This window comes from Armigeres subalbatus, chromosome 2 (genome assembly GCF_024139115.2).
Source record: "Armigeres subalbatus isolate Guangzhou_Male chromosome 2, GZ_Asu_2, whole genome shotgun sequence".
NCBI classification, from domain to species: domain Eukaryota; kingdom Metazoa; phylum Arthropoda; class Insecta; order Diptera; family Culicidae; genus Armigeres; species Armigeres subalbatus.
In genome coordinates, this window is record NC_085140.1 from 219,027,594 (window position 1) to 219,055,226 (window position 27,633).

Consider the following 27,633-nt stretch of genomic DNA (forward strand, 5'->3'; position numbering starts at 1 on the left):
ATCCTTAAACTATTTGCTCTTTGCTATCTTTCGGGAATGGCAGTCAGATGGTGCGTTTAGGCGAGTAGTTTGTTGAAAAAAATTATCAGAGCATTCGGTCTTTTCCTATCTGAATTACAGCTTCCGTTTCAACTTACCCCGCATTTCAATTTGCCCCGGTGTACAGTATTAAAAACTTCCTTCCGCAAAGAGAGAAAAGAACCGCACAGCACGAAAGCACGATGCGGTCTGATTGAAAGAGGCTTAGAAGCTGCCTTTAAAGAGGCATCGAAGCCCCTTTTCAAGAGACTCTTAAACATCCTTTCAACAGGCTTGGAAGCTCTTTTTATGAGGCTTTGAAGCCCTCTTCAAACCTGCTCCCAAGAAGCTCGGAAACCAGCTTCAAAGAAGCTAGGAAAACTGCTTCCAAGAGGCTCGGAAATCTGCTTCCCAGAGGTTCGGAAGCCCCCTTCCAAGAGGCTTTGAAGCGTTTTTCCAAAAGGTGAAACCTGATCTGATAGCCTATCATGTTTCCCGTTATTCAGTGGAAATGGCTTAAGCGCCACTCCCGGAGGAGACCATTTACCCTTTTGGAGGTTGCCCGATTTTGTGAGACCCTTCAGGGGAGGGTAATGTTTTTCCTAAAGAGATTGAGCGGGAGACGAATAGGCTGATCAGGGAAAATTTAATGTCTTTAGACCGTAAGGTCTAGCAAATAAAATGATTAGGGTGAACAGAGGCGGTTTCCGCAGGCAACGAAGCAATATTTGCGATTGTTTTCACCACGTGAAAACTTGAACCAGAACACCTCAAACGAGCCACATCTGAATAGAGAGAATCCTCGGTTGGAATAAGAGGCAACCTCCCCAGAAAATTCTTGTTATTCTTGTTATACTTAACGTATCCCCGGGCCGTGGCCAATCTACGTTGTATGACACTAGGCAATACGTTTACACTGCTGGCTTAAATTTTTAACGAGACGATTAATATATAGAACTCATGAAATCAATGAGAACTCGACTCGTGAAAAACTTATTCCAGGTTATCCGAGGCTTGTGATAGACTCTTTATCACAACGCACCTTTCCATCCACTGGCTGGTAGGCTCGAGCGACCCGTCCTTTGCTTCAGACCGATAAGGGGTCCGAAACAGTTCAGTTTCAGGGTAGTAAACTTGTGAGAGAATAAAAGAAAGAGGAGGAGAGTGTGGAGTGACTTGATGACCGCTTCCGGCTCTAGCGACTGCTATGGAACTTATTTCTTAGAGAATTGTTTGTAGAGATAGAAACGGTTGTATTTATGTACATGATAGATGTTCAGACAGTTCGGGATCGCTACGATAGAGTTTGTTATAGCTTAGAAACTTTTCAGATGATTTATACTTATGGTAGAAGGGAAATGATTGAAATCCGTTTTCTGATAAAAATGATTTGTTCAAGCAAAGGCGTCATAGATGCGGGAACGACATCGCCATAAACGACACGGGACAACCATGCTCCACACGACAGTGCAGACAGAGTTTAACCCCCTCTTGCATTATGTGATGCTGAAAATAAGCTCCTAATCATTCGATGGCAAAAAATAAAAATAAAAATAAAACAATCAAACAAAATTAATATATTCTAGCTAAATTTTACTATTTTGGTCGAGCATGGGTCAGCCGCCTGACACCCGCGTTGAAAAATATGCGTGCCCCCCACATAAAATAATAACTAGGGTGGGTGTACCAATTGTCGCCATACATAAGAACAACTATTTTTTAAAAAAATAAGTAAAAGTCATGTGGGTGGACTTTATATATCAAGCGAAAGGTTTCACTTCCTGCTCCTTAGAACAGCTGTGAACAGGGTAGAAATATTTCACAGTCAATGCAGTGAAAAACATGGATCTCAGTATAATCTGCAGTCGCCTTCATCGCCGCCGTGGTGAGTGCAACTGGGTGCAGCCGAAAAATCATTTCCAACACCGACCATTCAATTTCGCATTCAGCCACTCACAAGTCGCTCTGACATGCTGCTCAGTTCGCGCCTTACCGTATGACTGTGAGTGACCCATTTAAACGCGTGGTGATTTTTTTTCAATTTGCTGGGTGAATGTGTACATTTTGCTGTGGTAAATTTCATCTTCGCGGCGCTGTGGGTGATGTGAGTTCTGTTGTTTACTTTTCTGCCTCTCCGGGAATGTGAGGTTGATTTCAAAGCAGGAAGAAAATAAAAAAATGATATAAAAAAACATCACTTTCATCCAGTGCTGCCGAAGATTTACAACCCTGGCTGTGAAAACCACAATAAAATTTGTTATTATCCTCAAAATTGATTATTCCATAATCAGTTCAGTGCGTGATTTTTCTCGTTTCGGACAGTAGAACGATCGCGTGGTCGGCCGAAGTATTGTGTTCTGCATTGCGCGGCCGGTAATAAAAATTAATCAGTTCAGTGCGTGATCTCGCTTGTTTCGGACAGCAGAACGATCGCGCGGTCGACCGAAATACACCCAGGTTTTTTTTTTACACGGTTGGAATTAATTAATTTCTCGGTTAACCTGAACTTTCACAGCTTTTTAAATACCGCCTGAATTTTCTTTGATTTTTGAGATTTTTTCGTGGGGTTAACTCATTTGCTTCATTGACGCTGAAGGTCTTAAACGACCAAAACCAAACCGTGTAAACAAAACCTGGGTGTATTGTGTTCTGCATTGCGCGGCCGGTAATGAAAAAATAATCAGTTCAGTGCGTGATTTCTCTTGTTTCGGACAGCAGAACGATCGCGCTGTCGGCCGAAATATTGTGTTCTGCATTGCGCGGCCGGTAATGAAAAAATAATCAGTTCAGTGCGTGATTTCTCTTGTTTCGGACAGCAGAACGATCGCGCTGTCGGCCGAAATATTGTGTTCTGCATTGCGCGGCCGGTAATAAAAATTAATCAGTTCAGTGCGTGATCTCTCTTGTTTCGGACAGCAGAACGATCGCGCGGTCGGCCGAAATATTAGCGTTATTTCCCATCTCATAGATCGCATTGCTTACCGAAGCGAAACCAGATAAATTATCCTTTGTAACTAAAACGATATCCTATCCCAAGATAATCGTGGAGATGCAGAGGTGTACTCGGTCTCTAGTAGCAACGAGAGTCGGACTAACAATCCTTCCATTCCTATATGACCGTAAGGACGTGGCCGGCGCCGTTATTGACTTTAAATATTTGAGCTCCCGAAACGTGTACATTGAGAATGGGTAGCTAATCCCAAGCCCCATTCATTGTGTTCTCTGTACAATTTCGCAAATTCAGTCAATCACGGAGTAGCAACTACGAATTGTGCGGTCATAATGCTCATGCTCATGCTCATCAAAATTGATTATTCCATAATAGGAACGTATGCACCAGTTGTGGCACTATTCTTAATTTTGGTTCCTTATTTGGCAAATCCCATTGTTTTCTTATGGGACTAGCCAAATAGGGACCACTAGTGCGACAACTGGTGCAAAGGACGTCAAAAAATTAAGCAAAATCAATTTTTACAATTGTGCTTTGCTTATTTTGGAGGCAATCAAAGGTGTTATCGTATCATATGAATATGCATGTAGTCGAAAAATGAAACATGCATGTTTTACTCACTCGTTTGATGCATACCAACTTGGAGGCGTCAGCGGCTCTCTGCTGCTGCTGCTTTGAAGCCACGCGTATCACGCGTGGTTTCTTCCACGGACTCCGAAAATGTTACACCTTCCAAGAGGCTCGGAAGCTTCATTCCAAGAGGCTAGGAAGCGGCTCTCTGCTGCTGCTGCTTTGAGGCCACGCGTGGTTTCTTCCACGGACTCCGAAAATGTTACACCTTCCAAGAGGCTCGGAAGCTTCATTCCAAGAGGCTAGGAAGCCTTCTCTCAAAAGACTTGGAATCCAACTTTCAAGAATCTTGGAAGACTCCACAAGTCCTAAAAGTCTCGTAGGAAGCATAATTTGAATTGGAAAGTTTGTCGGAATAACAAAAATTTCGGACAACTTTTTGGCACGAAATCTACTTCGATGAGGCCGTGAAGCCTCCTTCCAAGAGGCTCGGAAGCTAGGGTTCCAATAGGCTCGAAAGCCTCCTTCCAAAAAGCTCGGGAACCTTCTTCCAAAAGGCTTGGATATCTCCTCCCAAGAGGCTCGGGAGCCTCCTTCCAAGATGTCCGGAAGCCTCCTTCCAAGAGACTCGGAAGCCTCCTTCAAAGAGGCTCGTAAGCCTCCTTCAAAAAGGCTCGGAAGCCGCCTTTAATAAGGCTCGAAAGCCTCCTTCCAAGAGGCTCAGATATCTCCTAGGAAGCATAATAATTTAAATAAATTTCAGACAACGAGACAACTTTTTTGCGAGCCTTTCATCCCGCTAGTTTTGACGTAGGACTACATCTGTGTTTTCTATATTGGGGTACACTTTACGATTGCGAAAATCGGGGACCGTCACGAAAATATGACTTTAAACTTTAAAGACTTTAAACTTTAATATCTAAGCCGTTTCTCGATGGATTTTCAATTTTTTTGGACCTATCGATCAAGAATGAGTCAACGCTTCTTTGTATTTATTTGAAAATACTGATTTTTAACTATTTATTATCGATAATTGATAAAAAGTTTAGAAATAGGTAAACTAACCAATCACCTACATGCATCACTAGCACAGACATCAATCAATTATTTGCGGGTTTGGATCTAATTCTCAGTTTGAACAAGATTTTACGCATAGCAGACGCATCAAAGCGATCGTAGCGGAGCGGACACAGCATCACAGAGGCCCTAATAACATTTTCAAAGAAAATCCATCGCATTGGTGGTGGTGCTCGATGTGTTGCTGCAGATCATTCAACCTCAACGAACCAGAATTTCATATGAAGAAAAGGTTGACCATAAAAATAGCACTGTGGCGATCCCGCACCGCCAGTGCCGATGCTGAAAATTTAATCCAAATTGTGGTGTCAGTTAGTTGGAAAGGAACATTGGGAAAAGAAAATTGGTTCTTCTCAGGACCAACATTTTATGAAAAGAAAGAGTTAATTGCGAAAATGGACTGTTTCGGTGGCATCGGGTTTGGCGTGGTTGCTGTTAGTGATCCCGTCCATTAAAATTCACTACATCATCTCCCTCCGACGCGCTATCAAATTCGCTATTTACGATTGAGTTTTGAACTTTGAAGAAAGTTTATTTCGGAAGTCGGATCAACTTTTGGTTCTTCTCAGGACCAACATTTTATGAAAAGAAAGAGTTAATTGCAAAAATGGACTGTTTCGGTGGCATCGGGTTTGGCGTGGTTGCTGTTAGTGATCCCGTCCATTAAAATTCACTACATCATCTCCCTCCGACGCGCTATCAAATTCGCTATTTACGATTGAGTTTTGAACTTTGAAGAAAGTTTATTTCGGAAGTCGGATCAACTTTCTTTTATATAAAATCAATGAAGACGCCACCTTTGTGAAAACTATCTACCTAGAGCAACCACCCATTAGTGAACGTCGCTTGGACAGACAGTTGCCAAGAGATAATGTTTTGTAATATGAAGAAACTTCGTCTTAAGTCAAATTTCTGTTGTCATTCCTTGCAACAATACGCATCTCATAACCAGATTCAGAATCTTTCCGTCCGTTGTCTGTGGAAACCCGATCGAAATGGCTCGCGCGCGCCGAAAAGCAGCTTTCTTATATCTAATGAAGTAATTCCATTAGCCCCGCCCCTTAATTAATCGTTATGATTGCACATTATATTTACACCCTCGGAGACGAGCCAGCCTCGGGCTGCAAGTCTCCTAAATAAAGACACAAAAAAAATATTTACACCCATATCAGCTCACAAAGGGGGGAGAGCTTACGGGTTTAATTTATTAAATACAAGAAAGCTGCTGTTCGGCGCGCGCGCGCCATTTTCATCGGGATTCCACAGAAGGCGGTTCGACATTCGATGCAGCGTAGCGGACACAGCAGCACGAAGTGGGTGGCAGTGTGGCAATGCTGCAAATTTACACAAGCGATTGGATGCAGTTAGTTATTGGAATGGGAATTGGGAAAAGAAAATTGGTTCTTCTCAGGACCAACATCTTACGAAAAGAAAGAGTTAATTGCGAAAATGAACTGTTTCGGTGGCATTGGGTTTGGCGTGGTAGCTTGGTTGCTGTTAGTGATCCCATCCATTAAAATTCAATACATCATTTCCCTCCGACGCGCTATCAAATTCGCTATTTACGATTGATCTCATAACCAAATTCATAATCGAGAAAATTTCATAGGATTCTTAGAATTTGTCATTCTCCGAACGGTCCGTTGTCTGCGGAATCCCGATCAAAATGGCTCGCGCGCGTCGAAAAGCAGCTTTCTTATATCTAATGAAGTAATTTCATTAGCCCCGCCCTTCATTAATCGTTATGATATATATTTACACCGAATCAGCCCACAAAGGGCGGGGCTTACAGGTTTAATTTATTAAATACAAGAAAGCTGCTGTACGGCGCGCGAGCCATTTTGATCGGGATTCCACAGAGAGCGGTTCGACATTCGATGCAGCGGAGCGGACACAGCAGCACGAAGTGGGTGGCAGTGTGGCAATGCTGAAAATTTATTTCAAATTTTGGAGGCTTAGCGAAAAATCATCAAGTGGCGGTCGGACAGTTGCAACGCAAGGTGTCGAAAAGCGATTGGATGCAAATAGTTATTGGAAAGCCGCATTGGGAAAACAAAATTGGTTCTTCTCAGCACCAACATTTTATAGAAAGAAAGAGTAAATTGCAAAAATGGATTGTTTCGGCGGCATCGGGTTTAGCGTGATAGCTTGGTTGCTGTTAGTGATTCAATCCGTTCAAATTAATTGCATCATCTCCCTCCGCCGCGCTATCAAATTTGCTAGTTATGATTGAGTTTTGCACTTTGAAGAAAGTTCATATCGGATTGTCGGATCAACCTTCTTTTGTATAAAGACCTTTTTGGAGGACACCATCCTCAAAAATGGCCACAATAAAGGAGAAATAAGCAGAATCAGAAGTGGCGTGAAACCAAACGCAAATAAATTTATTTGCAACGTTTGGTTTTCGCCCGTGATGTAAGCGTACGTGGCAAAGTAAGGATTGTGATGTCCCCGACTGAAAGCCAGTCGAGTGGCTTCAGCGGCCGATGAGTCATGTTAATTCCATGGTTAGAGACTCAAAGCCCATCCCACTGGGAACAACTATTCGACTGCTTGATTCAGTTGGCCTCCGAGCAGTTTGCTCAATGTAAATAAAACGACACAAATTATTATGGCACATACCAGCAATTTCAAATAGCTACGTAGTCCTACGTCACCTTTGCGTACAACCCGATTGGGCTGCACCTTTGAGTTTTTAGGTTCGTTTTTCAAATTATGCCTTATGAGTTACGGTTATTTTAATTTACAGCGAAAAAAATAGGAGGTACCTCTCAGTGTTGTCCTACACTCTGCGCAAAATATTCTGCTCTTTGATTTTACTCCAGCTAAACGATTTTATAATCTTAACTAAGTGAATGCAACTCAAACTCAACTAAGTAAATGTATGTCAAACTGAAATGAAAATGCACTGGAATGTTTTCACTGGAGTGTATTCTCCGCGAGTGCGTTCCTGAAGCTCTGGCGTGTATTTTTTGACAAAATTCAAATATCCTTCTATTAGTTGCACTTACTTAGTTAAGATTATAAAATCGTTTAGATGGAGTAACATCAAAGAGCAGAATTTTTTGCACCGGGTATGGGACAACACTGAACTCAAGAAAACTCAAGAAAAAGGTCGAGAACCACTGTCGTAGATGATTTTGAAAAAGTGTTCTTCCTCTTCTAAACTCTTGCAAGCCTATTGCTTATGGCAATTAGCTTATAGCCGAATCTCAACTTAGGGTTCTTGATGGACTTCCATACCAAGAAATCATTAGTAGTAGAAATTACCATATCTGGGATAATATTCAGCCTATGTGTCTGATTTCTTTTTTACTTACTTATGGATCCTGTACACCTCCGGTGGTGCAAAGGGCCGACTTGAAAGATCTCCATCCTGAGCGTTGCCCGGCTATCGCTTTAACCTGTTGCCAGGTTAGATTTCAGTCGACTTCTTTTATTTCTTTATTGAGGCTTCGCCGCCATGAGCCTCTGGGTCTGCCTCTGCTGCGATGTCCCGCTGGGTTCCAGTCTAATGCTTGTTTACAGATTTCGTTTCCGCCCCTACGTAGAGTGTGGCCGACCCAGACCCACTTCCGATCCCGAATTTCTGTTGCTATCGGCCTCTGGTGACAACGACGATGGAGCTCGTTGTTTGAGATCCAGTTGTGAGGCCACCAGGCCCGAATTATATACCGCAGGCATCTGTTAATGATCACCTGCAGCCGTTGAGTGTTCTCCACTGATACACACCATGTTTCGCTAGCATATAACAAGTCTGATTTCTGTTATTCTGTTATTCTCACGGTATCTCCGGGATTAATTAAATTAACTAAAATCTGTCTTACAATGAAATTAATAAGTTTGGTTTCATGATTGTTATCAACAAAAAGTCAACAAAAAAACAAATGCGTTTTTTTTTATTTTGCTAGAAAAAAATAGGTCTGTGCAATGAACTGTGTCACAGGAGTATTGATACATAAGATTTGGTACCTCGATTAACATTAAGAATGACAATACCAACAGCTTGACTTGACAGTAACTAGCTTGATAAGTTAGGATTTACTGTGTTGCAGCTTGAATAAAAAATGATTTTAAATGTATCGATCTACTAATGATTGAGATTCGTGTCATCAAAAATGCGAGCACATTGACCATGGAAATAACTCACCTTTTTTTCTGAACCGCAAACTATCGCCCAAAGTACGACTTTTATCTCCTCGCAGATTTATAAATGGTTATTTAATCAACATTTTCAAATATTTAGAACCCATTCTACCCCACTACAAAACAAACTCAACAAAGATCTTCATATTTCTCTAGGCCAGCAACGTCAAACCACACCAAATGGCTTCAATGGAATGCGCGAAGGCAACTCGCCACCGCAGACTGATCCAGACTACAAATATGGCCGGTTCGATGCCAGCGCCTTACACATTGCCCACGCGCTCAAACAAACGGAAATCCAAAAGGCATACGAAAAATCTCGGGAGAAACCGATTGATTATTATTTGGTAAGTTTGTCGACTTGTTATATTTTCACACCAATACAAAAAAAACTCTTGACTAGAACTCGGCTTAACGGCATCACGGCCTACCTCCTATCTACATTGATAGATTCTTCGTTCACTTAAAACTTACCCAGTCTTGGTTACGCATGGCTAACGATTTAATTACTAGAGCATGGATGACTCAATCCCCGGGCACCTATCTCTTCATACATCTTTATAAGCTAGGCAAGCATCAATCTGTTGTTGCAGGGTGATTATATAAAGACGCTTGTTGACCATCCTCTGCAAGTAAAACAGCTAGTAGCTATCGGATCTTGCAATTTAATTAATGCGCATTTTGAAACCTGCACCCCGTGCATTTTATCACAGAGAGAATGCAAAGGCTTTCAATCATTAACGTGTCCTACGCTGTATACCAACATACTTTTACTTTAGTCGAACCTAATGTCCTAATTATATTTTGTGCTATGTTCTGAGCATCGCTGTTTTGACAACTTCGGATACCTGGGTAATAAATTTGTGTGTTCAAAAATGAAACTTTTATCAATTATGGCCTACGTTTTTATGCCGAAAGTGAGCTGACGCTTATTTGGAAAATTGCCAGTTTAATGCAATCTCATAATTTTTTCAGTAGTAAACCAGGGGGAGTAGCTTTTGCTATTATGTCCACATACATTTGGACAATGCGAATCTCAATCGCAGGCACTCATACTATCTTAAATTCAAGAAGTTCAATGGAAACATGAAGATGTACCGTGCAAACTCAAACTTCGGACGCTTAAGCACTTTCTGATATACAGTCATCCTGTTTACTCACATTTTAAATCACACCGTTTAAATCTCCATTGCAATCACTAAGTATAATATTCATTTTTAAATTACGTATTTAATATGCGCAAGATATTGCGAAGAACGTTTGAATTTTATGAAAATGTCCGGCTTCTGTTTAATTCAAACCTCGGATACCGGCTGGTTTGGATTCATATTTCGGACACAAAGATTCAAACTTCGGACACCTGATTACACAGTACCGAGAAGAATAATTGAAAACAATTCTCACTGCACAGCTCAGACTGTCTATTAATCATTTCGTCGTATTGTTTTAACATGTCTTATAAGAATGTAATTTACTAAAACAAGCTAAAACTATTAGTCCTTCCGATCCAGCTTGACGAAACATTTCGATGAAATATTTCAGAAAATTTCCCATACGAATTGAAGCGTCCGAAGTTTGAGTGTGTCCGAAATTTGATTATCCACGGTATGTCGTTCATATTATACCATATCTTTATTGGGAAAACAAGGTCAAGGACGTCCACAAAAGAAAAACAGCATGAAGTTAATCGCCAAAAATGTGTATGGCGTAGTACATCAAACTCGGGTTTTCTCAGAACTAGGGACTGTTTTCTCGATTAAATATTTAATACCAGTTTTGCAGTTTTAGTGGCTTTTCGATAAAGTATGTAATTTCGAGAAATTTGAGCATATGCCATACTGATTCAAAACTACGCATAATAAACCACTGCCACGTTCAAAACAAAAAAAAAATAACACTGAGCTAAATATGGAAATTTCAACATCCGTAGTATTTATCCAACGTTGTAAGCCGCGTTGGATAACTGTTCTTTGACTTTTTGTCCGGAGACTTCCAGACTATTCATGAGAGTGATACTCATCCTTATCGCCTTCAACGACTTCTTGCTTTTATATTTTTATTTGAAGTATCTTCCAATTTCACAAACTATTTCAGAAAAATTACATTTTTTTGAATTGCTGAAATGGTATTATTATTAAGATTTAATTTGATAGTGGAATGCATACATAAACTCCCGTTGGAATAAATCAAATTTCAATAATGTTAAATACCATAAAACATCCTTGCCTGAAAAGCTATTTCGTCATTGGTCACAACAATCGACATTGCAAAACAAACCACAGATGAAACCTGTCTGTTAACCTGTTAACAAAGTATCTTTAAAACAAAATCAGAACGCACCTATAAAATTGCGTCATAAAAAAAAATCTTTTCAATCCTGCTCGCTTTTGTCAATGGGCTGTTTTATATTGATTCAGCTGTGTTCACCTATTAGACAACACCACTACGCATTGTGTGAACACCGCGATCTGCTAACTGCTGAATTATGACATATCCACACTAATCAAGCTCTATCTTAAGCGACGGGGTGTTCTTCAATAGACACAAATTATGCTAATAACGCATTACACAAGTGGAGCAGACTACATGTTTTTCGGGGACCGGTCCCTCACCCATGGAGGCGGTTGATCTGAGTTTCCGAATATGGAGCCTGTTCGTTATTTTATAACCTGGAAGGTGTCAAAAAGCGGTGTATATCTTACGAATCGATAGGCCTCGAATCATTCTGATATTGATGATGATTATGGAAACTAAACAGTGATAATTTTTATAACCTTCGGCATGTAAAAATGATTAGTCTAAGCGCGTTTTAAAGTGTACGTATTGTGTAAGATTTTTTAACTGTTCTACTGGATTTTTGTGTGTGGATTTCACATGAAGAAATTATTTCAGGTCTAAGGATAAATACAAATGAGGGGGTCAAACGCAAAGGAGTGTAAGTGACAAAAACTTAGTTTCGAGAAAAATGGGTGTAAAGTTTTTGTATATTTCTTTGTTTCATACAATTTGTGTGAAAGTTTAAAAAAAATAAAAACTTTCTGTGAATTTTTGCATTTATTACAAACAACGTACAAACTATATCAACATATTGTTGCAAAGCTCTATAACCAAAGCATTTTTGCTGTAGTCAACTCAAATTTAACCAAAATGTCACTTGCACCCCTTTGCTTCTACCCCCTCAAATAAGAGCCATTAATTTTATTATTTCAGTCCTTGTGAACTTGATGTCCATTTTTTTATATTTCGGAAATTTTCTCGAACAACAAAATTGTACTAGAAGGCTACACTACTAAAATCCACACATATTTATTGGCAAAAATAGATAGATTTAGCTTATGATGTATATCAGCGAACACATAACCATTCTCCACGCGAACTACTTATAAAATATATATTCAAATAAACTTTATGTGTGGTCTCGAATTAGCAATTATTTAATTTATGTGTGATTCTATATCGATTATATTAGGGTGGAGCTAATGCAAAAATCTATAACGGCGACACATATATCTCATATAGATATTTTTGGCAGTGTATAATTAGTGTAAGTACCAATAACCCTGATTAATCTACGTAGCGGTGTTGTTTTTTTCGCATGCGTAACGTAAATTGCATATGAGAAAAGCCTAAAACAGCAGTGATGGGTAGAAATGCTTCATTATTCCCTTTTGATTATACACATTTCAAGAATCAGTATCGAACCCAACTTCTTGCGAACAAATCTGATGCTGAGCGTAATTTTTACTATACACGTTTTAAAATTATTATTTCGGGCACAACTTTTGAACCTAATGTTCGATCGGCCAATATTTAATAGGAAGCACACGGACCGACGCCATCTAAAAGTTTTCGAACCTTCTATCAAAACATCAATTGTTATCTGAACTGCTGAAACAGACATACGATGGATGCCCATTTCTAGACGTCACATGAAAGCTCCGGTAATTGGCTGGTGATCAAGCTGGATAGTCTGCATACCGTATCGAATGACAACGGCATACGATGCATAAACTCCCGAGGAACGGTAGTCCGAAGCACTTTTTTTCCACGATAGAATATCCACAACACCAAATGGCGATCGTCTAAACCAAGAACGGAAGGAAAACCAAATCGGCTACGTTTTGATCGACAGTAAGTTCTTCTCCGAAATCACGAACGTCCACCCTTACCGCAGTGCGTCTGCGCTATGATCCCTCGACACATATCCATAGGCATCACATTCGCTGCTTTAGGCACGGTGTCACCGTATCAAAGAAACGACTGATACGACGGCGAACGAGACGCTGTACAAACGGACGCAAAACATACAAAACTCGATTTTCCGTATGAAGAGGCTTCGACAGGAAGATCGAGATCGTGAAAAACGAGGCAACTGTTCCGCGCTAATAACGCACAAAAATTCTATGAGTAGTTAAACCGTAAGAGCCACGTGCCACAGCCCGACATATGTAAGAACATAAACGGGAACCTGCTTACGAATGAGTATGAGGTGATCCAGAGATGGCAGCAGCACTATGAAGAGCACCTGAATTGCGATGTGGCTGATAACGATAGCGGCATAGTGACGAACCTTGGGGGCAGCAGGGACTATGTCCAAGGGCTTGACGATCCCTCCCCAGGCCATCTGCGAGTTGTGGGGCTTGCCTAGGATGTGGTGGGGTTTGACAGTGGGCCCTGTTAAATTCCTATAAAAGCTGCATGTATCCGCAAGTAGGCCCCACCAAAGCGACCGTGTGCCGCTCAAAGCGCACAAGCCCAAGTCCTGGTGTTAGGTGGGACGCTAAACAGCCCTGACACGACGGCCCTCCGACGAGACAGGAGGTTTGCGCAGGCCCAATAAGCCGCCTAGAAAACCAATAATTACGAACAATATAGGAGATAATGCGACTCGATATAATCGGAAAAGACCTAGGCGACGAATAAAGGATCACGATTGGAAGTTTGGAACATGGAACTGCAAGTCGCTAGGTTTCGCAGGTTGCGACAGGATGATCTACGATGAATTACATCCCCGCAACTTAGATGTCGTGGCGCTGCAGGAGATTTGCTGGACAGGACAGAAAGCGTGGAAAAGCGGGCATCGAGCGGCTACTTTCTACCAAAGCTGTGGCACCACCAACGAGCTGGGAACCAGCTTCATAGTGCTGGGTAAGATGCGCCATCGTGTGATTGGGTAGCAGCCAATCAACGCAAGGATGTGTAGGCTGAGGATTAAAGGCCGTTTCTTCAACTATAGCATCATCAACGTGCACTGCCCACACGAAGGGAGACCCGACGACGAGAAAGAAGCGTTCTACGCACAGCTGGAGCAGACATACGATGGTTACACGCACAGGTGAACGCACAGGTAGGAAGGGACGTAGGAAGGTAGGAAGACCGGTCATCGGACCGGATAGTCTGCACACCGTATCGAATGACAACGGCCAACGATGCATAAACTTCGCAGCCTCCCGCGGAATGGTAGTCCGAAGCACCTTCTTTCCCCGCAAAAATATCCACAAGGACACTTGGAGATCACCTAACCAAGAAACGGAAAACCAAATCGACCACGTTCTAATCGATGGAAAATTCTTCTCCGACATCACGAACGTCTGCACTTAGCGCAGTGCGAATATTGAATCCGGCCACTACTTCGTTGCAGTATGCCTGCGCTCAAAACTCTCGACGGTGTACAACACGCGTCGAAGTCGGACGCCGCGGCTTAATATTGGGCGGCTACAAGACGGTAGACTAGCCAAAGAATCTGGAAGTGGCACTCCCAACGGAAGAGCAGCTAGGCGCAGCGTCTCTTGAAGATGGCTGGAGAGATATTCGATCCGCCATTGGTAGCACCGCAACCGCTGCACTTGGCACGGTACCTCCGAATCAGATAAATGACTGGTATGACGGCGTATGTGAGCAGCTAGTAGAAGAGAAGAATGCAGCATGGGCGAGATTGCTGCAACACCGCACAAGGGCGAATAAGGCACGATATAAACGGGCGCGGAACAGACAAAACTCGATTTTCCGGAGGAAAAACCGACAGCAGGCAGATCGAGACCGTGAAGAGACGGAGCAACTGTACCGCACTAATAACTCACGAAAGTTCTATGAGAAGTTAAACCGTTCACGAAGGGCCACGTGCCACAGCCTGATATGTGTAAGGACATAAACGGGAACCTTCTTACGAACAAACGTGAGGTGATCCAAAGTTGGCGGCAGCACTACGAAGAACACCTGAATGGCGATGTGGCAGACGAAGATGGCGGTATGATGATGAACCTGGGAGATCGCGCGCAGGACATAATTTTACCGGCCCTGGATCTCCAGGAAATCTAGGAGGAGATTGGCCGGCTGAAGAACAACAAAGCCCCTGGGGTTGACCAACTACCAGGAGAGCTATTTAAACACGGTGGTGAGGCACTGGCTAGAGCGCTGCACTGGGTCATTACCAAGATTTGGGAGGAGGAAGTTTTGCCGCAGGAGTGGATGGAAGGTGTCGTGTGCCCCATCTACAAAAAGGGCGATAAGCTGGATTGTAGCAACTATCGCGCAATCACATTGCTGAACGCCGCCTGCAAGATACTCTCCCGAATTGTATGCCGTCGACTAGCACCAATTGCAAGGGAGTCCATGAGGCAGTACCAGGCGGGTTGTATGGGCGAACGCTCCACCACAGACCAGGTGTTCGCCATTCGCCAAGTACTGCAGAAATGTCGCGAATACAACGTGCCCACATTATATGATACAATCGATCGAGACCAGCTATGGCAGCTAATGCACGAACACGGATTTCCGGATAAACTGACACGGTTGATCAAAGCGACGATGGATCGGGTGATGTGCGTAGATCGAGTTTCAGGGGCATTCTCGAATCCCTTCGAAACCCGCAGAGGGTTACGGCAAGGTGATGGTCTTTCGTGTCTGCTATTCAACATCGCTTTAGAAGGGGTAATACGAAGAGCAGGTATTAACACGAGTGGTACAATTTTCAATAAGTCCGTCCAGCTATTTGGCTTCGCCGACGACATAGATATTATGGCACGTAACTTTGAGAAGATGGAGGAAGCCTACATCAGAATGAAGAGCGAAGCCAAATGGATCGGACTAGTCATTAACACGTCGAAAAGGAAGTACATGATAGGAAGAGGTTCAAGAGAAGACAATGTGAGCTACCCACCGCGAGTTTGTATCGGTGGTGACGAAATCGAGGTGGTAGAAGAATTTGTGTACTTGGACTCACTGGTGACTTCCGAAAATTATACCAGCAGAGAAATTCGGAGACGCATAGTGGCTGGAAATCGTAAGTACTTTAGTACTCGTAAGTACTCCGCAAGACGCTCCGATCGAATAGAGTTCGCCGCTGTACGAAACTGACAATCTACAAAAAGCTCATTAGACCGGTAGTCCGCTACGGACACGAGACCTGGACGATGCTCGTTGAGGACCAACGCGCACTTGGAGTTTTCGAAAGGAAAGTGCTGCGTACCATCTATGGAGGGGTGCAGATGGCGGACGGCAAGTGGAGGAGGCGAATGAACCACGAGTTGCATGAGCTGCTGGGAGAACCATCCATCGTTCACACCGCGAAAAGCGGACGACTGCGGTGGGCCGGGCGAGTAGCCAGAATGTCGGACAGTAACCCGGTGAAAATGGTTCTCGACAACGATCCGACGGGCACAAGAAGGCGAGGTGCGCAGCGGGCAAGGTGGATCGATCAGGTGGAAGATGACTTGCGGACCCTCCGTAGACTGCGTGATTGGCGACGTGTAGCCATGGATCGAGCCGAATGGAGAAGACTCTTATATATCGCCACTTCAGCCTTAGTCTGAATAAATAATAAATAAATAGTGACGAACCTGAGAGCACGCACGCAGGACAACTCCGGATCTCAATGAATTCCAAAAGGAGGTTGACCGACTGAAAAACAACAAAGTCCCTCAGGTTGATCAACTTCCAGGCAGAGATGCATCCTGAACAGAACATAAGCCAAGAGCGTGCCTTAGTGTTCTTAGTTTTGAACACTGAACACAGTTCGGTTCGGTTAAGGATAAGTGCCTGAAAAATGAGTGAGATTATTTTGCGCACACACATACACACACATAACACTATGGGTCTCCGGGACTCCTATAAAAAGTTCGTATACTTTGTATACGAGAAAGGCAAAAAACCAACTTAATTTACCGAGTAGTGATACTACCATCCTCGCATTTTTTTTGTTTTTGTTCTTATGTTTTTCTTAGATTTTGTGCACACACATACACACGGACAGACAGATATTTGCTCAGCTTGTCGAGCTGAGTGTATTTTTATGGACACTATGGGTCTCCGAGACTTATATAAAAAGTTCGTTTTAGGAGTGAAATGATAGCCTTTCGGTACAACTTTGTTGTACGAGAAAGGCAAAAAAAAACAACCCGAACAACATCGGGCAGGTCCACTTTTTTTTACTTTTTTACTCTACTCATTAGTAGTTGACACAAACTAAATGGAATACTCTTTTTAAATCCTGCTCATGCATGTATTTGTCATGGAATAGTCCTGACTAGAATTACACGAGTCAGTTCTGTTTCTGGTTGTGGTGCGATGAATACGGAAGAAAAAAAACTCCAATCACTCCCTTACATGATATTGATTACAACAGTATCCAGCATCCAAAAATTGGGGTAACTCCCAAACATCATTTTTCTCCCCAATTTTCTAATCAACAAATTGTTGAGTAATAATGCACTTCGTGCTCCAATCAACCCATTTGGTTACCTCATCATACCAAACCAATACGCAGCTAGACCCCATCGAAAGGAAAAGTATACCAATCGAAACGAAAATGAAAATTCGGCGCTTCTATTTTTCTCTACGATTCGTTGGCTGCTTGGTGTCTGGCTGTGAATCTCTTTGACTTTTTGCACTTTTGTTTTTCCTCACCACATGCGTAGCAAACACACATAAATTGAGTTTTAATTGATCACTTTCTGTCATCAGTTCCGGTTTTAGTATGCTCAGCGATATGGATGTGAAATTGACATTTTAAAGATTATATTTATTGATTTATTTGAAAAAGCAAATTTACTTCTTCGAATAATTTTGGAGCAACGATTCTTCGCTGTAATTATACCTTTTTGATTTTTAGATGTAGCCACTAGATATGATGGCGTGTAAAAATTATCTGCAAGTCAGGTAACCTAAATAATTTCTAAGTACAAAGCGCTTAATCGTTGATCCAAAACTCAAGGTCAAAATCCATATTATCCTCTTGACTTGCACAGCTATTCATGTAATAGTTACATAGATATTCATGACATACTTAAATATACAATTAGGGCGATTACATTCAATCGCAGTGCATCCCGATGCAAACCTTTAGTCACACATAGAAAACGAACTTTGAATTTTAGAAAATGAATACTTTCCAAAGAAGTTCAACAAGCAAATTATAAATTAGTTGCAGATGAAACAAACACTATTAAGTCACCTAGCAGATAACTTTCAATATGGCGAAAAAATCGAAAAATAAAACAGGTCAGCTTCAAAAACAGAAATAACGATTTGAAATGTTAGGATCATTACAATCTCGGTCTGCAATACTGTTGGGTCTATTTTCATACATCAAAACGATCGTTTTCAAGATTTAACAACTTGTTCACGAGTTTTCAATATTTTAATTTGCTTAAAAATGAAGGGAGACATTTGTATAAAACGTTGCAACATTGCACCTATGTGAGAAGATAAACATGCACACACTTCAATAAACGAATTACATACATTTATCGTATTAACTAAGGTGCATCTCGATCGGAAACGAACATAATTTTCCAAACTCATGTCTATAACGTGCTACAACTGTTACATCTGACCGTACATATCTTGGACTCTTTTGGGTTCCACGTCCTATTATGAAATATTATTTTAAAATTTTATCGTAGCATTTTGCGATTGAAATTTTGACCATTGCTAAATTTTAGGATTTTCGCGGTTTCCGCAAAATCGCAAATTTCCATTGTCCCTACATATTATCCATCACTTCCTAATGTGCAATGCAATACCTAATCGTAACATAGCCCTGTATGCAAATGACTTGAATGCTTGAGAAGCCATGACTGAACACTCGCCTAATGGAACTTGAAAACGTAGCATAACGTTCCAATAAAGTACTGAAGCTTCCGCGTACTACCCTCAGGCCTGTAGGGGAGAATGGTGCTAAATGCACCAATGTGGCAAAATGGCCCAATTTATGAATCAATCGTTTCTGATTGATTATTATCGATATAATTTAATATTTATTATTCGTTATGCGGCGCAAAATTGAAAAATTTTCACCGAAATTCAATGATTTGTGGATACCACAGATTTACAAACAACCATGCGTTCAGCGATTATGTATCTTACGACTGGGTCACTTTTCGTTTCGCCCCAGGCAAGTAAAATAACTAGTCATTTTGAGAAGGATTGTGATTATTGTTATATGTGCGTTGGAATGACTCGGTATGTCAGTTTATATTGGTTAAAAACACCGATAAAGCTTAAAGGGGACATTTTTGGACCATCCTCCTCTACATTGGTATGTCGCTGGCCAAGAAAAGGTGCTAAACCTTCCAAGCGGTGCGACATGGTAGCATACTCTCACTTTCGCTGAAACGCTTTGGCAGCGATACTATCGGAAGGTGTGGAACTATTGTACAAGTTCCAAACAAGAAAATGTTTACAGCACCTATTAGAAAACAAAGCGAAATAAAAAAAAAACGACCGATAACACATACCAAGCGTAACCGTTCGCCAGGCGATGAGGAATGGACATAATTAGAAATCACTTATTTTCACGTACTCGAATGAGCAGACTGTTCCAAAACAAACCTAAAAGCATTGTATTGGGTATCGGTACTGTTTCTTATGCAATATGTTTCAATTTATTATTCCTTAGAATATTATACTTCCAAATAGTTATCAACTAGAACGTTGTTTTCATATGGATCTGTGACACTCAGTATCATTTTGATGATTTTTCCTTGATGTAGTTATTGATGCCTTTTCTTTGATGTACTTATTGATGTCGACGAGTCAATTGGCGAACCGAACTCATAATCCTGGACATTTGCATCGATATTTCGAAATAGCATTGAGGATCAGGGTTAGATTACAGAAATCGCTCTCAAAGGATAACAAACAACGAGAAAAAGATGCAAAAACTTTTTCGAATCATTACAAGCCATGAAACAAATCAGATATTTCCCCGGAAAATTCTCTGGAATTTCGTATGGAATCGAAAACCTCTGCAGTAATTACATTGAAAGTTCCCCTATTTAAACCATACGCCATTTCGTAAGGAATTCTTCCTATAATTACTACAGAAGTTCTCCAGAAAATTTATGAATTTGAAGAATAAAATAGTTTGCTGTTTGTTTAGAGTAAAATGTCGTAGAAATTTCTTAAGGTATTACGGAGAATCTCATGAAAACATTTCCAATGGAATTCCTGAAGGAATTTCCGAAATAATTCATGAATGAATTTTTGAAGGAACTCCTAATAAAGCTTCCAAAGCATTATAGAAATAATTATACAATAATTTGCAAAGGAATTTCGAATTCCCGAAAGAGTTTCAAAAAGAGAATCCGAATGAAGTTCTTATTGGAATCCCGAAGGAATTCCGAAAAAAAATTTCTATCAAAGTCGCAAAGAAATACCCGGAGGAATCTCTTTTAGGATATCTCAAAATAATTTCCAATTTCTGGAGGAATATCTTGAAAAATAATTCAAAGGAATTTTCGAAGGAGTTCTAAAAAAATCCCAAATGATTTTCCAAACAAATTTCCGAACTTATAGCTAAACATCTTTTCGAAGGAGTACTTACAAAAATGTGGAAAGGGCTCCTAAACAAATTTTTGAAGGAATTTCCAAAGAAATTTCCAAAGAAATTTCCGAAGTAGTCCCTGAATGAATTTGCAAAGGAATTTCCGAAGCAATTACTGCAGAAATATTTTAGTAAACAAAGGGTTTCCAAAGGAATTTCTGAAGGATTTTTGGGAGAATGTCCAAAAGAAATCGGGGGTAAATTTAAAAAAAAAATCGAAGATTTCTTCAGGAGTTTCATAGCAAATTAATTCATGAATTAATTCCTAGAATTATTATAATATTTTGTTCAGAAATTTCTAAGAAAGATTTGTTAAAGGAATTTCCGGCAAAAGTGTGTAAATGTAAACCAGCCATTTTCGCGACAGCATTTTAAGAAACCGCAAATTTTCGCGAAAAACACGAGTATCGCGATATTCGCGACTGTTGTAACAGTCCTGTCAATGTTAGATAGACGTCGGCAAATCCATGAGTCACTCAAAATAATTGTCACTTTAATTCCACTATAAAAAGTCATGTAGACTTTAAAAATCGAAACTTTCATCGGCCTTACTGGAATCAGATAAAACTTACTCAAATCACAAGTGCATCTTAATAAGAAATGTAGTGGAATTCATTAGAAAACATAGAAAATAATATCTATATAGTCTTCTAGTGAATTCTACTCAAAATGAATTTATGAAAAATATATGAGTGGGGTTCTCAGAGCGAAATGTATGTTGATTAACCATCGCTAATGAAACATTTTGCAGAAGCATTATGAGAACGATTTGCACAAATTATGCTTGAGTGTGAATTAATTTTCTACTCCTTTTTTGCCCTCGTCCGCTTCTAGTGGACGGGATATCTACTACAGGGATACTATATAAAAAAAATCTCGAATTTTCACTTAAAGTTTAAGTACATGGCCAAACGAAAATTCACTTAAATTTTATTTTATTTTCTAGTGAATTGTGCCATCACTAATGAATCATTTAACTTTTACACCCGAAATAACATGGAAAATATCTGCATATGTTTTCAAGTAGCTTCTAAGTGAAAATTATTTTGAGTACAGTAGGAAAACTGCATACTCAAAGTTTTTTTTCGAAACCATGTTTGATATGCTCCACTTAACGCTTGCGTACCCGAGCAAAGTCTGAAAACATAATGAGAGCATATAGAAAACATATTTTGATTTTAAGATCAAATTGAAATCCTTATTTGTTTTCTAATATGAATCATCATGATTGATTACATATTTTGATTTCATTTTGCTGTAGATTTATAAATTGCATGATATGACATCAAACTGTGTACTTATTTTTTGCTATCAGAAACCAATATCAAAATTAGTTTTCGATTTGCTCTCATCGATAGCAGGAAAGGTTTTCGATTTGCTATACGTTTTGTTATTTTAACCTTTAAAACGACCAAAAAGATATCAAATTAACCCTTTTGTTACCGACAGGGTAGGGTACCCGGGTACCTTTTTCGTTTTCAAGTGAAAATTTTTCAGGGTTCTAAACATCGTAGGAAATTGAAACTCCGTGACTCAGGTTTGGGTGGTATGAAAATGAAAATCCAGTAAGGGGGGGCTTGGGGAGGGGCTTCTGAATATTTTAACCCCGTAACATATCGACAGGGTACCCGGACCCACCTTTTTGGTATGACCATAGCTTCGTCAGTTTTCAACCGATTTGGTCGATTCCGTTTGCTATGGATTAAGAAATTCATCCTATATCCGATCCATGTCACATAGGGCCAATCCGGATTACCTAGTTACCGGAGTTCCGGATTTGCTACACTGGAGATTTGCTGGAGAAGTTGATCTTATAGAATCCAAATGATGATTTCTTGTATACTGAGTTACCAGTTTCGTAGAAAACTCGAGGATTATGACTTCCCAACGTATTAGGACCATCTGTCATATGGACTCGAAACGGACATCCCGGAATAGGTTCCCGTGGGCCCTATAGTGGGCGCAAATTCATTCTGAAGAAACCCTGGCAATATGGGTATCCAAATTCTTGGAATTGTTCCGGAAACATGTTTTTAATCTAGTTGAGACCATAGGATCAATCAGGGCGATCATTCTGGAATAGGTTCCCGTGGACCCTATAGTGGCCACAAATTCATTTAGAAGAAACCCTGACAAAAAGGGTATCATTCTTGAAATTGTTTCAGAAACATGTTATTCATATTGTTGAGACCATAGGATGGTTATGAACCGGGACGGTCATCCTGGAACAGATTTCCGGAGGACCCGTAGGGGCCAAAAACTCATTTAGAATAAACCCTGGCAATATGGGTATCAAAATTCTTGAAATTGTTCCGAAAAACATGTTTTCCATGTAGTTGAGACCATAGGATGAATACCAACCGGAATGGTCATTCTGAAACAGGTTCCCGGAGGGCCTTAAGTGACCATAAATTCATTTGAAAGAAACCCTAGCAATATGAGTATTAAAATTCTTGGAATTAACCCGAAAACATGTTTTCCATGTAGTTGAGACCATAGGATGGATATCAACCGGAAGGGTCATTCTGGAACATTTTCCCGGAGGGCCTAAAGTGACCATAAATTCATTTAGAATAAACCCTGGAAATATGGGTATCAAAGTTCTTGGAATTGTTCCGGAAACATATTATTCATGTAGTTGAGACCATAGGATGTCTAAGACGAGTTAAGTAACTCCATTTAATTCCACCAATTATTTCGATATCTTTGCAGATACTTATTTCGACCACAACTGTGTGGTTGTGTTCAGTGTCTCATACTTGACTTAATAATTGGTGGAATTAAATGGAGTTACTTAGCTCGTCTTAGACGATTGAATACATTCCACTAAAAAGAGCTTAAAATATTTTTTCTGGCCATAGGATGGATATGAACCGGAACAGTCATTCTGGAACAGGTTCCCGGAAGGCCCGTAGGGACCAAAAACTCATTTAGAATAAACCCTGGCAATATGGGTATCAAAATTCTTGGAATTGTTCCGGAAACATGTTTTCTAGATAGTTGAGACCATAGGATGAATATCAACCGGAACGGTCATCTTGGAACAGGTTCCCGGAGGGCCTAAAGTGGCCTCAAACTCATTTTGAAAAAACCTTGGCAATATGGGTATCAAAATTCTTGGAATTGTTTCGGAAAAATATTATCCATAAAGTTGAAACCATAGAATTGATATCAACCGGAACAGTCATCCTGGAACAAGTTCCCGAAAGGCCTTTAGTGGCCACAAACTCATTTAGAAGACACCCTGACATCAACATTCTTGGAATATTTTCGAAAACATGTTTTTCCAAGAAGATGGGACTGATGCTGTGTCATTAGGTCGAATGACAAGTGAGGAGTGAATAGTGAGAAGTGAGCATTGAGAAGTGGAAAGTAAAAAGTGGAAAGAGAAAAGTGGAAAGAGAAAAGTGAGAAGTGAAGCAAACAACAATGATCTTCATGCAATAACTTACAGCGCCTGTGGTTTATTATAAATCATTTCTGAGTACCTGTCAAGATTTTTTAAGTCTTTTTGACAAGAAATAATAGAAAAAGAAGATAGCCATAGTTTCTTCTAAATTAGGGGCCCCACGGAAACCTGTTTGAGAATTACCGGTCCGTTGTCAAACCATCTTATGGCCTAATAACCCAAAAGATCATACTTCCGAGACAATTTCATGAATGTTGATACCCATCCATTGTCAAGCCACCCTATGGTCCAATTACTTATCAGATCATGCTTTCGAAACAGTTTCATGAACTTTTATACCTATATTGCCAGGGTTTCTTCAGAATAAGTTTGTGGCCACTTTAGGTTCCACGAGAACTTGTTCCAGGATGACCAGTCCATTGTCAAACCATCCTATTGTCCAATTACTTATCGGATCATGCTTCCGAAACAATTTCATGAATTTTGATACCCTTATTGCCAGGGTTTCTTCAAAATGAGTTTGTGGCCATTTTAGGCCCCAAGGGAACCTGTTCCAGCATGACCGATTCGTTGTCAAACCATCCTATGGTCCAATTACTTATCATATCATGCTTCCTAAACAATTTCAAATTGCCAGGGTTTCTTTTTCTTCAAAATGAGTTTGTGGCCACTGTAGGCCCCACGGGAACCTGTTCCAGGATGACTGTTTCGTTGTCAAACCATCATATGGCCCAAACACTTATCAGATCATGCTTACGAAACAATTTTATGAATTTTGATACTCATATTGCCAGGGTTCCTCCTAAATGAGATTATGGCCACTTTAGGCCCCACGGGAACCTGTTCCAGGATGACCGATTCGTTGTCAAACCATCCTATGGCCCAAATACTTATCAGATCATGCGTCCGAAACGATTTCATGAATTTTGATACCCATATTGCCAGGGTTTCTTCAGAATGAGTTTGTGGCCACTTAGGCCCCACGGGAATCTGTTCCAGGATGACCGATTCGTTGTCAAACCATCCTATGGCCCAAATACTTATCAGATCATGCTTCAGAAACAATTTCATAAATTTTGATAAATTTTTTACTAATCAAATTCATCGTCGTACAAACACTAACGACATCTATTGATTTCAGTTAGTTGGGCAAATCACGAACCAGATGGCGGTAGTGAGTAAACGTCAAACTTGAGCAAATCCGATGCGCGCGCCACAAGTGATCAATTGGCCAACTAATAATTATTTGAATTGACCAATAATTCAGTGAACGATGGAAATTTGACGAGTGTTATGTCTGTTTGTCTGTGGAATAAGTGTGAATGAGTGAGTGAGCTCAATTTTCATTGCTCACTTTTCAATTCTCTCTTCTTACTTCTCATTTCTCACTTTACTTTTCTTACTTCTAATTCTCAATTCCCACTGCTCACTTCTCACTATTCATTTCTTCACTTCTTACAACTCATTTCTCACTTCTTATTTTGCATTTCTCACTTCTCATTAGTCACTTTTCATTTTTCTTTTCTCACTCCTCATAAATCACTTCACACTTTTCACTTCTCATTCTACACTTATCGTGTCTCATTCTCACTACTCACTACACTACTCATTTCTAACTTCTCACTTCTAATTTTACACTTCTTACTTTTTATTCTCACTGCTCACTTCTCACTACTCATTGCTCACTGCTCACTTCTATTTTTTCATTTCTTGCTTCTCATTACTCAGTTTTCTCTTCACACTTCTCACATTTCTCACTTCTCACTACCCACTTCACTAAGTTCTTTCCATAACAAATTTCCGTCGCATTCCAAGTAGGGTAAGGGGCTATCCATATACCATGTGAACAGTTTAGAAGAAGGGGGTGTGTGGCGGATGTCCACGGCTCATATAAATTTTTAAAAAGGTATATGGGTAATTGTCCACTCTGGGGGAGGGGGGTATCTACAACTGACCAAAACATGTCTACGTGATATAAGGACATCCCCTAACTGTACCATGTTCTTTATTTTGACCATGTTCCTAATTTGGTCAATATCTCGACAACTTCTCAAATAAAACAATTTTCGAGTATTTTATTAGCTCTTTGCAGTTCAAACCGATTGATTGATTTTGGAAAATATGCATTTTCAGGGTTGGCCAAATTAGGCACTAAGGTCGCTGATTTCAATTCGCAGATTCATTTGCTCGGATTGGAATTCAAACTCAGCTGTCATTTTTGTACTGAGAACTATTGGGATTATAATAGGTGCCTCACGATTACGATTAGATGCAATATGCAAAAGTAGTGAAACATAAATTTAACGAAGGGTTGTAGTTAAAAAAGTTCTTTACACATAATTTGCTGAACAAAACATATCATCTTAGAGAGCGAATAATAAACCCAGGTTTTTTTTCTATTTTTATAGGCTCGTGAAGAACAAGCTAAGCTAGAAATGAAACACCGAAAAGAGGAAGATGACTTATACAGAAAATTCGCAAGGAAACGGGAAGAGGAAGACAAGCGAATGCAGAGCGAAATACAGGTAGGTTATCATTAATGAAGTAGTTTCTAAAATACTGAAATATGCTATGCAATGTTTACAGGATGAATGGGAACGTGAGCTTCAAAGATTGGCACACAAGTTCGAGAAAGAGATGACCACATCCAGACGAACTCGAGAGGATCAGAATATACTCACATTGAAGCATGAACAGCAGAAAGAAGATTTGGAAAAGAACATGACAATACGCAAAACAAAGAAAAAAGAAAGTCTCACGAGAAAACTTTTGGAACATGAACGATCAGAAACTGCAGCCTTGGTAGATCGGCAGTCAAGCGAAATGCTGGAGCTCATCAGTGCACGGCGTAGCGAATATATGCAAACCGAAAGCATATTCCTCGACGACGAATTTACCGAGGGTACGGTCACATTGGAGTATCCTTTGGTCGCGCCGAATCCTGCCCCACCAGCGCTCAGCAAGTTCCAGATATACAACGACCCGATCGAGTTTCAAGATGTTGATCAAATCGCCATTACCGTTGCCCAAGAAGACCAGAAAACCTTCACCGATCTGGTGCGAATGCTGGTCGGACGATGCACCTCAGACATCGAGAAAGCGAGGACCATATTCCGATGGATTACGGTGAAAAATCTGAACACGATGACCTTCGATGATGATCTGCGGGGCGACACTCCGATGGGGCTTCTGCGCGGCATAAAATTTGGAACCGAGAGTTATCATGTTCTCTTCAAAAGATTGTGCAGGTAATTTTTATCGAAAAGGATTTCTACAGGATTTCTACCCTCACGCTATCCTTGGTCTTGTTTTATTTCTTTGCTTTGAACAAATGGTATTATTTTGTTCGAAATGAATATTACAGCACTGAACCTCAGTGAACGAATGCCAAAGATCGACCGGATTTTTTTTACTAGCAGCCTAGCGATTTGCTAGAATTCGTACGTTAAAATGCAGTTTCGCGCAACCAAGATCGGTGAATGAAACTAAGAATGTAAAGTTAGCAATACAGCAATCTACCTATTCAAAACAAAATATTGAATAATATGTTAAGAACATGCTTCTGAACTAAAATCTAGATCCATTTAAAAGGCATGAAGGCTTTTTTTTCGAAAAGCTCAGTTGCTTCGTTGCAAGAGA

The 27,633-nt window shown here is 40.4% G+C and overlaps 1 protein-coding gene across 5 annotated transcripts in view; it reads left to right on the forward strand.

Moving 5' to 3' along the window:
- LOC134211680 (hillarin) overlaps nucleotides 1–27,633 on the forward strand; it is a 77,003-nt gene that overhangs the window by 44,774 nt on the left and 4,596 nt on the right. For all 5 annotated transcript variants that reach the window (XM_062688801.1, XM_062688804.1, XM_062688806.1 and 2 more), the window contains exons 4-6: nucleotides 8,918–9,108; nucleotides 26,403–26,519; nucleotides 26,581–27,242. In XM_062688801.1, the coding sequence (XP_062544785.1) occupies nucleotides 8,918–9,108; nucleotides 26,403–26,519; nucleotides 26,581–27,242 (970 nt within the window). The remainder of the gene's footprint in view (nucleotides 1–8,917; nucleotides 9,109–26,402; nucleotides 26,520–26,580; nucleotides 27,243–27,633) is intronic.